Consider the following 15,049-nt stretch of genomic DNA (forward strand, 5'->3'; position numbering starts at 1 on the left):
ATGCCAAAGAATTTGTGTGCCATGTTCTGCCTGTTCGTCCCCTGTAGGCTGTCTGGGGACGCAGTGTTAAATAGTATCCCCTGACACTCCTTACATGTCACAATGTATCTCCTGGTACTGGGGGAGAAAGCTCTCCTTCTGTTCCTACCCTCAGGTGAGGGTAGGATCCATGTGTACCTCTCCCTCACCCCAGAATCCCATGCATGTCGTGAAGAAAAGCAGTCAGCGAGGCTCTAGAAGTCTCCCAGATGACACGCATTCCTTGGTGCCCTGATCTGACCGTGCTGTGGATCATAGAACACATTCCGGTAGCTAGTGACTACGTAGACGACAGCATAGAATGCCAGCTCACAGGGCTGCCAATCAAGCCCAGAAAGAAAGCGCCACAGCATTTGGAAACCGAGAGGCATGCTTCTTGTTTGCGCATGAAACTATCTGATGTTGGGGAATCTAGCGAGTGGTCTGAGTGTGTGTGGGTGATGGACGTGAGCAAGGCTGCCCCGGAGTCACTCGATGTGGCAACCAGTGACACCAATGATAAACACATGGGAAAACACCTCTCTTTTTTTCTTCCCCTCTCCCTCGTTTATTTTTCCAGAGAAATATTTATTACCCATGGGTCAAGAATCAAAAGAAAAATAATAATGGAAATTGAGGACTGTCTTAGGGTTTCAGTTACTGTGACAAGACACTATGACCATGGCGATTCTTATAAATAAAACTTTTGGGTTTTTTTTGGGGGGGTGGTTTTCGAGATGGGATTTCTCTGTAGCTTTGGAGCCTGTCCTGGAACTAGCTCTTGTAGACCAGGCAGGCCTCAAATTCTCAGAGATCTGCCTGTTCCTGCCTCCCAAGTACTGGGATTAAAGGCGTGCACCACCACTATCCAGCATAAATAAAACATTTAACTGAGGCTAGTTTACAGTTCAGAAGTTCAGTTCATTATAATTGTGGCAGGAGCATGGCAATGTGTAGGCAGACATGGTGCCGGAGAAGGAGCCAAGAATTCTACATCTGCATGGGCAGGCAGCAGGAAGAGAGAGATCCTGGACCTGATTGAGCTTCTAAAACCTCAGAGCCCATCATTGACACACTTCCTCCAGCAAGGCCACACCCCCTAATAGTGCCAGTCCTGGGGGCCAAGCATTCGAAGATGAGTCTGTGGGGGCCATTCCTGTTAAAACCACCACAGGGAATATTTTCACAATACTAATTAATAACCATGACAGTGTTTCTGAGTTGCAGTCAGAACTGCACTTGAAGGACAATTTATAGCCTTCAAGAAAATGTCTCCATTTCAGCAGATTCAGAAAAGACAGGGGCCAGAGGTGGGGGTGCACGCCTTTAATTCAGGAGGCAGAGGCAGGGTGATCTCTGAGTTCAAGTCCATGCTGGTCTACAGAGAAAGTACCAGGAGCTGAAGAATCTGGTGCTGCAGATAGGAACTAAGAGATCTACAGCTGGACACTGATATTTCGTCCCAGTCACCACTTTCCTGTCATCAGTAGGTTCTTCTGACCCCTCCCTCTTACTCTCCACTGTCCCCTTTCTAGACGACATCCAGAGTGAGTCGCCAGCTCCGTGTGGGACAGAGGAGCCCGCCCGCACCTGCCCCAACGGGACCAAATGTCAGCCGTACTGGGAAGGGCCCAACAACGGCATCACTCAGTTCGACAACATCCTGTTCGCTGTGCTCACTGTTTTCCAGTGCATCACCATGGAAGGCTGGACTGATCTCCTCTACAATGTAAGCGCTGCTGGGGCACACAGGTGGCGTGGAGAGGGAGCCCTGGGGTGAGTTCAACACCCTTCTGGGCGGCGTGAGTCCAGGCCTTTAGAAATTCCTGAGTGTGGAAGTCTAGATAATATAGAGAGAGTACTCCTTAATGGTGCCTTGGCCAGCGGTTGTTAAATATGCTTTCTGTGTGCAAGCCTGAACTCAGCGTGAGTGGGACCTTTCCGCCTGGGCAATGCCATCCAGCGCTGGGCATCTTTTCCCATGACATATGGAGTACATGGGACCCAGGGGGTGACTGTGAGGATGTTGGTGTCCATGCTAAGTTACCTGGAATCCTTTATCTAAGCTCAAATCCATGCATTTCTGTGAGATCCTTCCGTGTGGGTTAAAGTCTCCCCTTTCCCCAGTAGGGAGCCACCAGCACAAATGTGGCTGAAATGTGGGTACACACACTGGACTTTCCACAGGTCTACACAAGCCACTGGCAGGACAGAACTGTGGACAGCCGGGAGAGAGGCAACAGGACATGGTCACAGACCATGGCTGGCTCACCCCCTCCGCAATGTATGACAGACACCCAGATTCTAGAAGCGCAGGATGTATTTGATTTAGTCACTTTCAAACGGGTACAGTTGGAAAGTGGCCACTTCACAGCTAGATCCGAAAAGGCACCTGTCCTGCCCTGTGTGCCGTCTGCTTAGTGACCGTCCCTCACCATGGGCCCTTCTGTGCCTTGACACATCTTCCCACTGCCTGTTTACACCAATGTAGTCATCCCTCAGCGGCCGTGGTCATTGGTTGCACGGCCCCTCTGATACCGTGGTCCAGGGCTGCTTCCGTTCCCTGTGTGAAATGGGGTGGAACACCTCCCCATGTTCTCTAAACCATGGTGTGCCAGCCTTTGCTGCATTGGTGATTCATGATACGTAGCTCAGGGCATGGGCAAGGGATGCTGAGTGCGCTCATTGCAGATGTGTGTTGATTTCTGACAACAGATATGGAGGACCAACTGCACAAGAAGAACCAAATCTATCTCTCGGGCTGGGAGATGGTTCCGTAGAGGAAGCACTTGTCTGACAAGTGTGAATTCTCACATGTGTGGTGACCTGCCAGTAACTGGAGGGCTCTAGAGGCAGAGATGGGGTCCCTAGGCAAGCTGGCCGGCTAGACTAACCAAAGCTACATTAACCAGGTTCAAGTGAGAGACCCTGTTCAATATTAGCATGCACTCAGTGTCAGCCCACAGCCTCTGCATGCACACATAGGCATGAAACTTGTGCATACACACATTGCACACAGAGGCAGAGACTTGTGCATACACACATTGCACACAGAGGCAGAGACTTGTGCATACACACATTGCACACAGAGGCAGAGACTTGTGCATACACACATTGCACACAGAGGCAGAGACTTGTGCATACACACATCGCATGCACACTACACAGGCATTTTTTAAAAATCTGTATTGTTCATCTTAGCGCCATAGGGTCACACTCTACACTTTTTCCATCACTCCTTCTCATAGCAATAAATTCTAGAATGGTCTTTGTGACAAGACAGAGTTCGTATTCTTTGTATAGCAGCATAGAATTGCATTGTGTTGCCACCCACAGTTTATGTGCTTGGTCCTTTAGAGAGGCATGTCTGGATGCCCACCACCGAAGGTCAGGTACTGTGGTGCCACGAGCACCGTTTCACTGTGGGCTTTTCATGCTTTTGTAGATGCAGATGGAGTCTATGGCCCCAAAGTGGGATTACAGGGTCAAAAGCTAAATTTATTTATAGGGTTGTTTTTTAAAAATGGGATGAGGGTAGGGAGATGGCTCAGATGAGAAAGTACTTGCTACACAAGTATGAGAACTTGAGGTTGACCAACAGAACCCATGTGAAAAGCTGTGGAGAAACACCCAAAGTTATCCTGTGACCTACACATGCATGCACACACAAATGCATGTACACATGCATGTAATTTTCAAATGCATACACACAGACATGCCTGTACTTACATACATAATACACATAGGCAAAAACAAACACACACATGGATATGTACACATAGAAGTATATACATACAAGCCGGGCGATGGTGGCGCACGCCTTTAATCCCAGCACTCGGGAGGCAGAGGTAGGCGGATCTCTGTGAGTTCAAGACCAGCCTGGTCTACAGAGCTAGTTCCAGGACAGGCTCCAAAGCCACAGAGAAACCCTGTCTCGAAAAACCAAAAAAAAAAAAAAAAAAAAAAAAAAAAAGAAGTATATACATACAATACATGCACACACATGAATACACACAGGTACACACACATACAAATACACTCATGCACATGCATATACAGTCATGCATGCACATATACACAGCAAGATGAAGGACATAACCAAGTATATTGCAATTCTTATAAACTATTTTTAAAACAGATTTGTGGGTTGGGTGTGGTGGCACAGAGCTGTCATCTGGGCACTAGGGAAGCCAAGACAGGAGGTCGAGACTTTGAGATCAGGCTGGACTACTTAGTAAGACACTATATCAATACAAGACCAAAGAAGGCAAGAGATGGCTCAGAAGTTAAAACTGCATAGTGTTCTTGGAGAGAAACTGGATTCTGTTTACAGTACCCACACTGGGTAGCTCACAACTCCCTATAACTCCGGCTCTAGGGGATCTGAGTCCTTTTCTGACCTCTGAGAGAACACATAATAATAACAATAATAATAATAATAGATAGATTGATTGATTGATTGATTGATTTTATCTAAAACCATTATGGAGTATCGATAGCCCACACTGGGTCACATAAGTCTCATGGTTTCATGGCAGTGCCAAGTTTCAAAAGCCTTGTGTAGCACTCTGAGACTTAGTGGCTCTCACAGTGGCACCTGCAGTTGATGTGGTCAGCAAGTGATAGTTTAGCAAGTAACTAAAATCCTCAACCTCCATGTTTGGCTCAACCTAACACCATCTTGCTGCCCAAAATAAGAGATTCAAAAACAGCCTTGTATTTGGGGCTGAAAAGATAATTTAGTGATTAAGAGCACATACTGTTCTTCCTAAGGACCTGAGTTCAATTCCCAGCACCCATATCAGGTGGCTTACAACTGCCTGTAACTCCAGTTCCAGGGGTCTGACAACCTCACAGACATACATGTAGGCAAATAAATAAACAAATCATTTTTTTAATGTGCTCTTCCCAGGAAGCAGAGGCAGGTGGATTTCTGTGAATTTGATACCAGTCTTTCCCACACAGTAGCTGCAGGCCAGCCAAAGCTACAGAGTGAGACCCTATCCCAGGGAGAAAACAAACAGCCCTGTGTGAAGATGTGCTCTTTCTGTTTTGGGTACTATCCTCCAGATAAGAAACTGAGGCTTCCCAGTGAGAGATTAGTCTCCTGAGTCTCCCAGACAATTTCAACAGAACAGAATAATTCTAATCCAACACAGGTCACTATTCTTTGCCGCCAGCCCCTCTTTGTCTTATGCCCGTAGTGTTTCTTTCGTTCATTAATTTATGTATACATTCTCTGTCTCCTCCTTTTTCTTCTCCCCTCCTCCCTCTTTTCTCTCCTTCCTCCTCTCTGTGCTTCTCCTCATGAGCCTCTTTTACTCCCTTCCTTTCCTTTGGTTAATGTCAGTGAAGAAGCAGCAAAACCGTTGCCTGTCTGTTAATAATCTCACACCTCTTGACTAATGATCACAAACAGTGGGGATGAATCTGTGGCCTAAGCCTTTTCTCATTCACAGATACTTGTCTCATTTCAAGTCAGGTGACTCTGGGGGACTGCCAAGCACTCATTCATCCAACAAGCGATGATTGAATACCTACTACATGCAGCGCCCTGTGAGTGCCTAACGTATGCGTGTGTATTGGCGACACCTCCTGTGTCGTGACATTTCAGACACTAAGGAGTTGCCCTTCTAGTGGGTGAAGTGACTGTTAGATCAAAGACAGTGGGCACAGACTATTTTATGCTCCGTGTGGCTCATACGGACAGAACGGGGCTACACACCAGTCCGACCTGCACTCTTTAGAACCTGAGTCAGTCAGGAGACACCTGTCTTGCCAGCAGGAAGGCCTGAGTCCTCAGGCAAGGTGCTGCATGCCTGTAACCCCAGCTCTGTGGAGGCAGAGATGAGACTCCATGGGGCTAGCCTTACCTACTGGAACAAGGCCAAGACCAGTAAGAGACCCTATCTCAAAGGAACTGGAGTCGTGGCTTCCCTCACCCAACACACACATGAACATGCATACACACACATGAGCATGCGTACACACACATGAGCATGCGTACACACACATACTAAAGAAAACTTGTAGATGCCGTGCATTTGAGATAGCTTAGGGCAGTGAGGCAGTCAAGGGTCACCCAAGGGACAGGTGGGTAGTCTCCTCCTGAGAAGACTAACAGAAGTGAGGGTAGCCCACAGGTCTTCTTAGAAGGCCAGCCCAGGCAGATGGAACAACCAAGACAGAAGCCCTGAGGCAGGACTGCCCTGGTCTTTTTTTTTTTTTTTTTTTTTTTAAAGATTTATTTATTTATTATGAAGACAGTGTTCTGTCTGTCTGTATGGTTGCTGGCCAGAAGAGGGCACCAGATCTCATTACAGATGGCTGTGAGCCACCATGTGGTTGCTGGGAATTGAACTCAGGACCTCTGGAAGAGCAGTCAGTGCTCTTAACCTCTGAGCCATCTCTCCAGCCCTGCCCTGGTCTTTTTGAGCAGCACTGGAGCTGCACAGGAGGTGGAGGGGCACGTGAAGGTAAGAGAGGGAACCCAGGAAGCAGTGGTGGTGACAGCCTCACAGGATGGCCCCAGAGTAACAACTGCTGAGAATCTGCGTGTTGACAAGTACAAACTGGGGCCCGTGGCCTCCAAGGTCACCGCCAAACCTTGGCTCTTCTGGTCGAATCCATCTCATCTTTATCTCAGAAATTGGAGTTGATTGTCTTCTTAAATTGAGGAGGTTTTTTTTTTTTTCTTATATCTTTTCTGTGGCTTTTTTTTTTCCTGAATGAACTAGGCTCAAAAAAAAAAAAAAGAGGGAAATAAACCATAAGGGAGAAGGCATCTAAGGATTTCTCTGGGCTTCAGCCATTAATTTGCCTGAAGAGTATTTATCGAGTGCTCACTAAGTGCGCTAGGACTCAGCAGTGCTTTTGAGTCAGAAGCCGCGGGCTCCTGGGTGCTGCTTACTGTGCTGAATGCCGCCAGAAGGGATGTGCATTAAAACAGTCGGAAAGCAGAATGACGGAGAAACCATTTGCTGCCCACCTGTGTGATGTGGCGCCGTTAACCTTTCCCAAGGAAGTAAGCAGAGGTCTGTTCACTCCAGATAGAGAACCCATGGCGAGGCAGAGGAGCGATCCCACTAGAGTCCAGTTTGGCAAACCAACGAATTCACTGGGCATACTCACAGGTGCACAGGTGTGGAGATACAGGAACATGAATGAGGGAGGGTTACTTCAGGGTGCAAGACCGTGACATGTGGTGAGTGTTGTCAACCTCACAGGATCTGGAATAACCTGGAGACACACCTAGGCACAACTGTTTCTCTTGTTTGTTTGTTTTGGTTTTTTGTTTGTTTGAGACAGGGTTTCTCTGTGTAGCTCTGGCTGTCCTAGAACTCACCTATAGACCAGGCTGACCTCCAACTCACAGAGATCTGCCTGCCCCCACCTCCCAAATGCTGGTATTAAAGCCTTGCACCACCACCACCGGGCTCAGGAGGGACTATCTCAAAGAGGTCCGCTAAGGAAGAAGGACCTCAATGACCACCAAGGGAACAAGCCTTTCTTAGGCTGGGATCTTGCACTGTATAAAGAGGAGAAACAAAACCAACACAGCCCCATCCCTCTGCTCCTGACTGCAGCTTGGCTGCTCCTACCTCCTGGTGCCTTGACTTCCCCACTGGGCGGGACTGCAGGGCTGAACTTTGAGCTGGAACACTTGCCTTTGGGTTGCCTTTGTCGGGAGATTTTATCCCAGCAACTGTGCGCAGGTACCGTTTTCACAACTGCTGTGTTGAGGACGGTCCTAACTGAGATGTGGATCGTGAGGGTGCTGGCCTCCTGGGGGGTGGGGGTCATCACTGGGAACCTGACAGGGAGGGTGCTGGCCTCCTGGGGGGGTCATCACTGGGAACCTGACAGGATGCTGGCCTCCTCGGGGTTCATCCATGGGTGAACTCAAACCTGGACAGACTGCCAGTCAGAGGCTAGGTGAGAAAGCAGGCATCAGGGTTGTCTCTAAAGGACATGTCCTTTCCCTGTCCCTTCTTCCCATAAACTGAGTGGCTTAAAACAACAGAAATTTGTCCTGTCCTCATTCCAAAGGTGTCAGCAGGCTGTGGCCTTCAGACACCTGTATGGAATCCTTTCTTTCTGTCTCTTCGCTCACTGACACTCTTCATCCCCACCTTGACCTCCCCATTGCCTCGTCCTTCTCTGTACGTCCCGTCCGTCTCTCTGTCCTGACTGCCTCTTTATGAAAGGACATTGGTCACAAGATTAGGACCTGCCCTGATGAGTTCATCTTGATATGGTAGCACCTGCAGAGAGTCTGGGGGTCACTTACAGATCCTGGGAGACTCCATGAACCGCAGGCCAGTGAGCATGTGGTTTTGCCTCTCTGCACTTGGGTTTCCCACCTGAGAGGACAAATGGTCGTACTCTCCTTCTTGGGGTTCACAAGAGGATTTTCATTGGTTTCAATAGGCCAAAGCTCCACGCCTGTCACACAGCCCTTGTCAGGGAGTTCAGTGCAGCCGAGTGCAACTGAGGAAAGAGGCTACCTTCCCGCCCCTCCACCACCCCGCTCCGTCCCCATCTGAGCCATCCCATGTGACAGCCCAGAGCCCTGCTTCTCGCTGGCTGCTGGTGGTGCTGGCTCTAGCTCCCAGCACTATATTTAGCCTGAGGAACTCGAACGAGAAGCTCAGCCCCACCGTGCCAAGAGGAGGACAAAGCCGTGCTGCCTTCTGTCCAGCATATTCCAGTGGCTTCTTTCTTCCTTCAGAGTCTTTCGGGAACAAAGCACTGGGTGCTGGGGTTGGCAGCACAGACTGTGGACTAGGGAGGGTCTCAGACACTCATTTTCTCCAGAATCCTGTCAGTGGCCATGACTAAATGTGACTTTTTGTTTTAATTATGTGAGTAAACACATTAGCAATAAATGTAGCTAATTCTTTTTCTCATATTGTAGAAGATGGAACTCAGAGTCTAATGCAAGTCAGTGCTCTACTTCTAAGCCACACCCCCAGCCCGATCTTAACTGTGTTATTATTTCAGAAGGGCCCTCACTATCATCTGGCTTGCCTGGAATTCTCCATGTAGACTAGGTTGGGATTAAAGGCGAGTGGTTAACTTTTGCGACAGTCTGTGCTGCCTGGGTTGACATTGCACTCGGTGCTCAAGTCATCCTGCCTCAGCTTCCGGTCACAGGTCGCTTTTTTCCTTGCATCCGTGATGTCTGGCTGCAGAGTGTTTCATGCTGTTGTGTGGCACTGTTCCTGGAGGAATCTGAGGAGGGACGCACCCACCTCAGATAGGGGAACCAAAGCACAGACACCACCAAAGTCCTGGAGGAATCTGAGGAGGGACGCACCCACCTCAGATAGGGGAACCAAAATAGGACACCACCAAAGTCCTGGAGGAATCTGAGGAGGGACGCACCCACCTCATATAGGAGAACCAAAGTAGGACACCACCAAAGTCCTGGAGGAATCTGAGGAGGGACGCACCCACCTCAGATAGGGGAACCAAAGTAGGACACCACCAAAGTCCTGGAGGAATCTGAGGAGGGACACACCCACCTCAGATAGGGAACCAAAGCACAGACACCACCGAAGTCATGTGGTGTTCCAGTAAGTTTTCCTGAGGTTACTTACAGGACTGTGTGTGAGAGGTTACTTAAAAGAACAAAAATGATTCATCACCAAAGTCCACTCCAGCAATGGTGGCAGCTCACAAAAACTGGAGACTTGGAATGCACCACACCTGCAGCCAGGTCAACAGGTAGAAGACTCTCTCAGGTGACTCAGTGGTGCGAGTATCTCTCAAGCAGTGTGTCTGGTCCCTACTTCTTTCAGGAGGCTCGGCTTATCTGAGAGTCCAGCAGCAGCCCTTGGGGAGGGAGAGGCGTAGTGAATCTGGTCAGTTTCAGAGGCTTCCTGAAGATTTTGAGTTGTTTGCTTCTGAATTTAAGGAGCATCTCTGCAAAGTGGATTGTTTCACCTCCCCTTAGAACATCCTCTGTCCAAAACAACCCCCCCCCAAAAAAAGGAACATCCTCTGTCTATTAAGAAACCTCCCTCTGAAGTCACTGGTTTTATCTCAGAAGAAATTGCTATACAACATGTAATTCTGTGTCTGGCTAGGAGTCACACGTGTGTGCTGTCTGTGTGTGGACATTTTCACTTGGCATTGCTGTACAGTTCCTGTGGCAGCCTGTCATCCGAATTCCACTCTTGTATACCGCCTCCTGCTGGTAATGTTCTAGATTGTTCACAGCTTGGGGCATCTTTCTGGTGTGCACTGTGAACATTCTTGTGCATGTCTGAGGTGAACATAGCTTCACATTTCCATTGGGTAACCATCTGGGAGTGGCGTGGCCAGGGCTTGGTGATGCACCCATCAGTTTGAGTAGAAACTGCTATTTCTCAGAGAGCTCTGTCCTTTCAAAACTTATATTATCTTGGTGTGTTGGTGCATGGCTGTCATCCCAGTCAGCAAGATCAGAAATTTGAGGGCAGCCTGGGCTACATTATGCTACCCTTCCTGAGCAAACAACAGGTCTCGGTGTGTGGTTCAGTCCTAGAGTTCTTCTGCCACATGCGCAGGCACTAGGTTTCAGCCCTGACACAAACAATGACAACAAACCATAGTAAAAATCTTATCACCAGCACCAATAGCTCAAAATGTGACTTGATTTGGAAATAGTCACTGCATATGTAATTTATTATATTGGGGTCAGTAGATGTCCCTAAGCCATATGACTGATGCCTTTATGGAAAGGATAAATATAGTCAGACGCACACAGGAAGTATGCCATGCTAAGATGAAGGCAGAGTTGGAAGTGAGTGACACAGGACGGGCAGAGAAGTATCAGATGCCTGGAGAAAGATGGGAAACAGATCCTCTCCCGGCCTTCAGAAGAACCAACCATGCCCACAAATTGACCTTAGAGTTCTACCCTACAGAACTGTGAGATAAATTTCCATTTTAAAGCCATCCAATTTGTGACTTTTGTTACAACAGCAACAGGACCCTAATACATTATAGTTCCTTTGTGTCAGCAGGACCTTAATGTTCCAGTTGCTCCATAGCCTCACTAGTGATTGTAATATCAGCCTTTATTGTTTTAGCTTTCTTCCTATAATACTTGTGCTTACTTCTAAAGATGAGCTTTTAAAGCCACACTTAAGAACTCACATTTTCCAAGTGCCACAGGTGATCAACCACTGGAAGGATCCTCTATCCCTAGACTGTAGGAGAATCTTCTCCAAGACACAGGTCAGGTCCACAGATTTGGTCATTCAAAACTCACATCTGGCACTCTGTGACTCTGGGCTTGTTGGTTGTCTTTCTCAGCCTTCATTCCAGTTGTAAAAGTGCACATGGTGGTTATATAGTGTTTTGTGAAGAAGATACAAGTGAATTATATAAGTGATATGTTTAGAGGAGGGCAGACACATAGTAAATGCTCACTTAGTGTTCATACCAGTCATTCCCTGCAACCAGCTCTCCCCTTTTCCTCTCATCCCATCCCCCCTCCTTTCTTCATCCTCTTCATTTTCTGTTTTCATCTTCTTTTCCCCTCATTCTCTTTCAGTTTTCTGTTCTCCACTTCAGAAGTATTCTATCTGTGGACTCCTACTCCCTAGAGATAGTTTTCTATCATGTGATTCTCATCACATTCCAGGAAGTGAAGGAGATAAACTTGAGGAACAGGCTTGTGGCTCTGAATTCACCAGACTATGAGACTGTAACCATATGCTTCCTCTAAGGGGAAATGGTGACTATGTAAAGACTCATGTGGGATCCAGGGATTCATTCTTTTCTACATTTCAGTGGTGTGTGTGTGTGTGTGTGTGTGTGTGTGTGTGTGTATTTCCTTCTCATTTCAGACTCAGGTCCAAAATCCTCTTAGGCATCACCTTGGCTCCCAGATGCCTTGAGAACTGTGTGTGACATGAGAGAGCTTTGTCCCCTGGTGGTACCTTGATGATATTCCCCACCATCTAAACTTTATCCTCCACTTGGCTTCCAGAGTGCCAGGATCCCACAAGTCAATCACAGGAGATGTGACGCTAACCCTATTGCTCCTCCTCAGTCCCACCTGGGCCCCACTCCCATCTCACATGGTTTTCCTCTTTGCACTCTGCAGAGCAACGATGCCTCAGGGAACACTTGGAACTGGTTGTACTTCATCCCCCTCATCATTATCGGCTCCTTTTTTATGCTAAACCTTGTGCTGGGTGTGCTATCTGGGTAAGTCTTTGCTACTCCACCCTCCATCCCACTCTTCCTAATGAATAAACTTCTTTCCTGGTTTCATTAGCAAGCCCACTGTATAGATTGTGTACTGCTAGGATCGATCACTGAGGAAGCCCTTACTGGGTTTTCTTGTCTGTTGTTTTTTTATATATATAAAACCAATACTTTGGGGAGCTGGAGAGATGGCTTAGTATTTGAGAACACTAGCTGCTCTTCCAAAGGACTGAAGTGAACCCAGATGGCCATTAGCAATCATCTTTAACTCTAGTTCCAGGGAATCCAACAACTGTTTTTGACCTTCAGGTACCAGGCATATACATAGTACACAGACATACATGCAAGCAAAACACCCATACACACAAAATGCAAATAAATAAATCTTAAAAAATAAAATAAATAACAAGCTATGAAGCTATGGGCAGTGACTCACACATGTAATCCCAGCACTCAGGAAGTAGAGACAGGAGAATCGCCACAAATGTACTTCATAGTCATCCCAGGCCAAGTTGGGTTACAGAGTGAGACACTGTCTCATAAAAACAAAACAATGACAACAAAAAAAATACATAACAAAATCAAACATGTGTTTTCCTTGGGACTGAAGAGATAGCCCAGCAGTCGAGCATATCTTACGGATAGGCTGGTCATGTTGACTCACGTCCTTGATCCCAGTGCTCTGGAGGCGACAGCAAGTGCATCTTTGGGCATTCAAGACCATAGTGAAACCCTGTCTCAATGAAGGTATGGGGCTAGAGAGATAATTCAACAGTTGAGGGCATGGGCTTGGTTCCCAGGGGTCTGATGCCCTATTCTGACCTCCTCTGGCACCAGGCACATACCTGATGCTCACACATACCTGCAGGCAAAACGCTCAAGCACATACATCTAAACCAGAAAAGAGTGATTACTGCTGTTGCAGAAGACCCGAGTTCAGTTCTCGATATCCACATTGGGCAGCTTGTAACCACCTGTAACTCCAGCTGTAGGGGATCTGACATCCTCTTCTAGACTCCAAGGGCACCTGTGCAAGTGTGGTACATACGTACACACACACACACACACACACACACACGTAAATAAAAATTATAAATAAGTATGTTGAATGCATTCTAACACAAATGCCCCCCCAAATCCACAAAATTACTTTAGTTAAAAAAAACTTAAGGGGCTGGAGAGATGGCTCAGAAGTTAAGAGCACTGACTGCTCTTCCAGAGGTCCTAAGTTCAATTCCCAGCAACCACATAGTGGCTCACAGCCATCTGTAATGCGATCTGGTGCCCTCTTCTGGCCAGCAAGCATACAGAGAGACAGAACACTGTATACATAATAAATAAATAAATCTTTAAAAAAAAAACTAAATTATAAATAGACTCCCTATTTCTCAGCCAATAATTGTGGGAGCACATGATGCAGCCCGATGCTGCCAATAGCAACCCCTGGTTCCTTCAGGTTTTCACTCTGACGTCCTTATCCAAGACTTTTGCTGACGGATAGTTGATGTCTCAAGATGGCTGCCCTGTGAGCCAAACAGGAAGGAGAACTGCTGACAGCAAGCAGACTGGAAGGGTTTAGCAGGAGTGTTCTGAGAGATGGAATTGGTGTGTGGCAGCAACAGTTGGCTTAACTTCAAGCTCAGATGTATGGGAACATCAGGAAATGTGTACACTGTCAGACACTCCCAGCCCTGAAAGATTAGGACGCCCTCCTAGAGGACTGACTTCCATGTTGAGAACCACTGCGCTTCACCGCATCTCCAAACACACGTGGCCTCTGAAAGTTTTCCTAACAACAAAATCCGTGTTGTTGGGGGAGTCAAGAGAGTGTTTTCTGTTTTTAAGACAGGGTCTCCTGTAGCCCAGAATGATGACCTTGGGTTTGTGATTCTCCTGCCTCCGTCTTCTGAGGGCTGGAATAAGAGGCACGTGCTCCCATGCCAGGTTTATGTTGTGCTGTGGGGGGGATCCCAGGGCTCTGCCCATGATCGACGGGTGTTTCCCGATCAAACCCTATCACCGCCAACCTCTGGCTTCTCTGTGATCCTGCAGGGAGTTTGCCAAAGAAAGGGAACGTGTGGAGAACCGGAGGGCTTTTCTGAAGCTCAGGAGACAACAGCAGATTGAACGTGAGCTCAATGGATACATGGAGTGGATCTCAAAAGCAGGTTAGGTCCTTTCACCCTGGGGTCCAGAGATGGCATCCCAGAATCGCAGTTGCCCTTTGGAGGGGTCTAAGGGAGGGTGCTGGGTGGAGACAGGATTCAGGTTGCCAGCTGCGGAGCAGGGCCTGTGATGCCCACCTGGAGCCCAGCGTTGGAGGCGCTGCTGGTTCACTTGCTCTTGCTCTGGGAAACACTATGACCAAAAGGGTCGATCTTAGCTTACTCTTTATAGCCCACCCCTGAGGGAAGTCAAGGGCACAAGTTCAAGGCAGGAATTGATGAAACAGACATCATGGAGGAACACTGGTTACTGGCTTGTTCTCCACACTGCAAAGCCCAGGGACACAGTAGTTCCTCCATCTCTAGGCTTGGGTGCCTTGGAAGTCCCTATCTGGTACCAAAAACCTGGAGAGTCACATGTCCTCAGTGACAGAAGCCTGGAAAGGCTGGTTCTGATACCAGAGAAGGATCAGCAGCAGCAAATGAAGGAGAGATTGGCTCCTCTGAGAGAGACCCAGACAACCTCCTCTGCCATGCCATTGCCCTCTGGGCTGCTACACCACACCAGATAAGACAAGACCATTCCTCAGACAAGGCTTCCCATTCAAACGATTCTAATTTGTAAAAAGGTGACATTAAAACCAACCATCACATGAGGCTAA

General features: G+C 47.7%; 1 protein-coding gene across 1 annotated transcript in view; it reads left to right on the forward strand.

Moving 5' to 3' along the window:
* Cacna1a (calcium voltage-gated channel subunit alpha1 A) overlaps positions 1 to 15,049 on the forward strand; it is a gene marked incomplete at its 3' end in the record, with an annotated part of 258,667 nt that overhangs the window by 145,401 nt on the left and 98,217 nt on the right. The window contains exons 7-9 of the mRNA XM_041663340.1: positions 1,554 to 1,747; positions 12,119 to 12,222; positions 14,275 to 14,390. Coding sequence (XP_041519274.1) covers positions 1,554 to 1,747; positions 12,119 to 12,222; positions 14,275 to 14,390 — 414 coding nt within the window. The remainder of the gene's footprint in view (positions 1 to 1,553; positions 1,748 to 12,118; positions 12,223 to 14,274; positions 14,391 to 15,049) is intronic.

This window comes from Microtus oregoni, unplaced genomic scaffold (assembly GCF_018167655.1).
Source record: "Microtus oregoni isolate MIOR12 unplaced genomic scaffold, Mior012 000014F_ref0000157, whole genome shotgun sequence".
Taxonomy (NCBI): Eukaryota; Metazoa; Chordata; class Mammalia; order Rodentia; family Cricetidae; genus Microtus; species Microtus oregoni.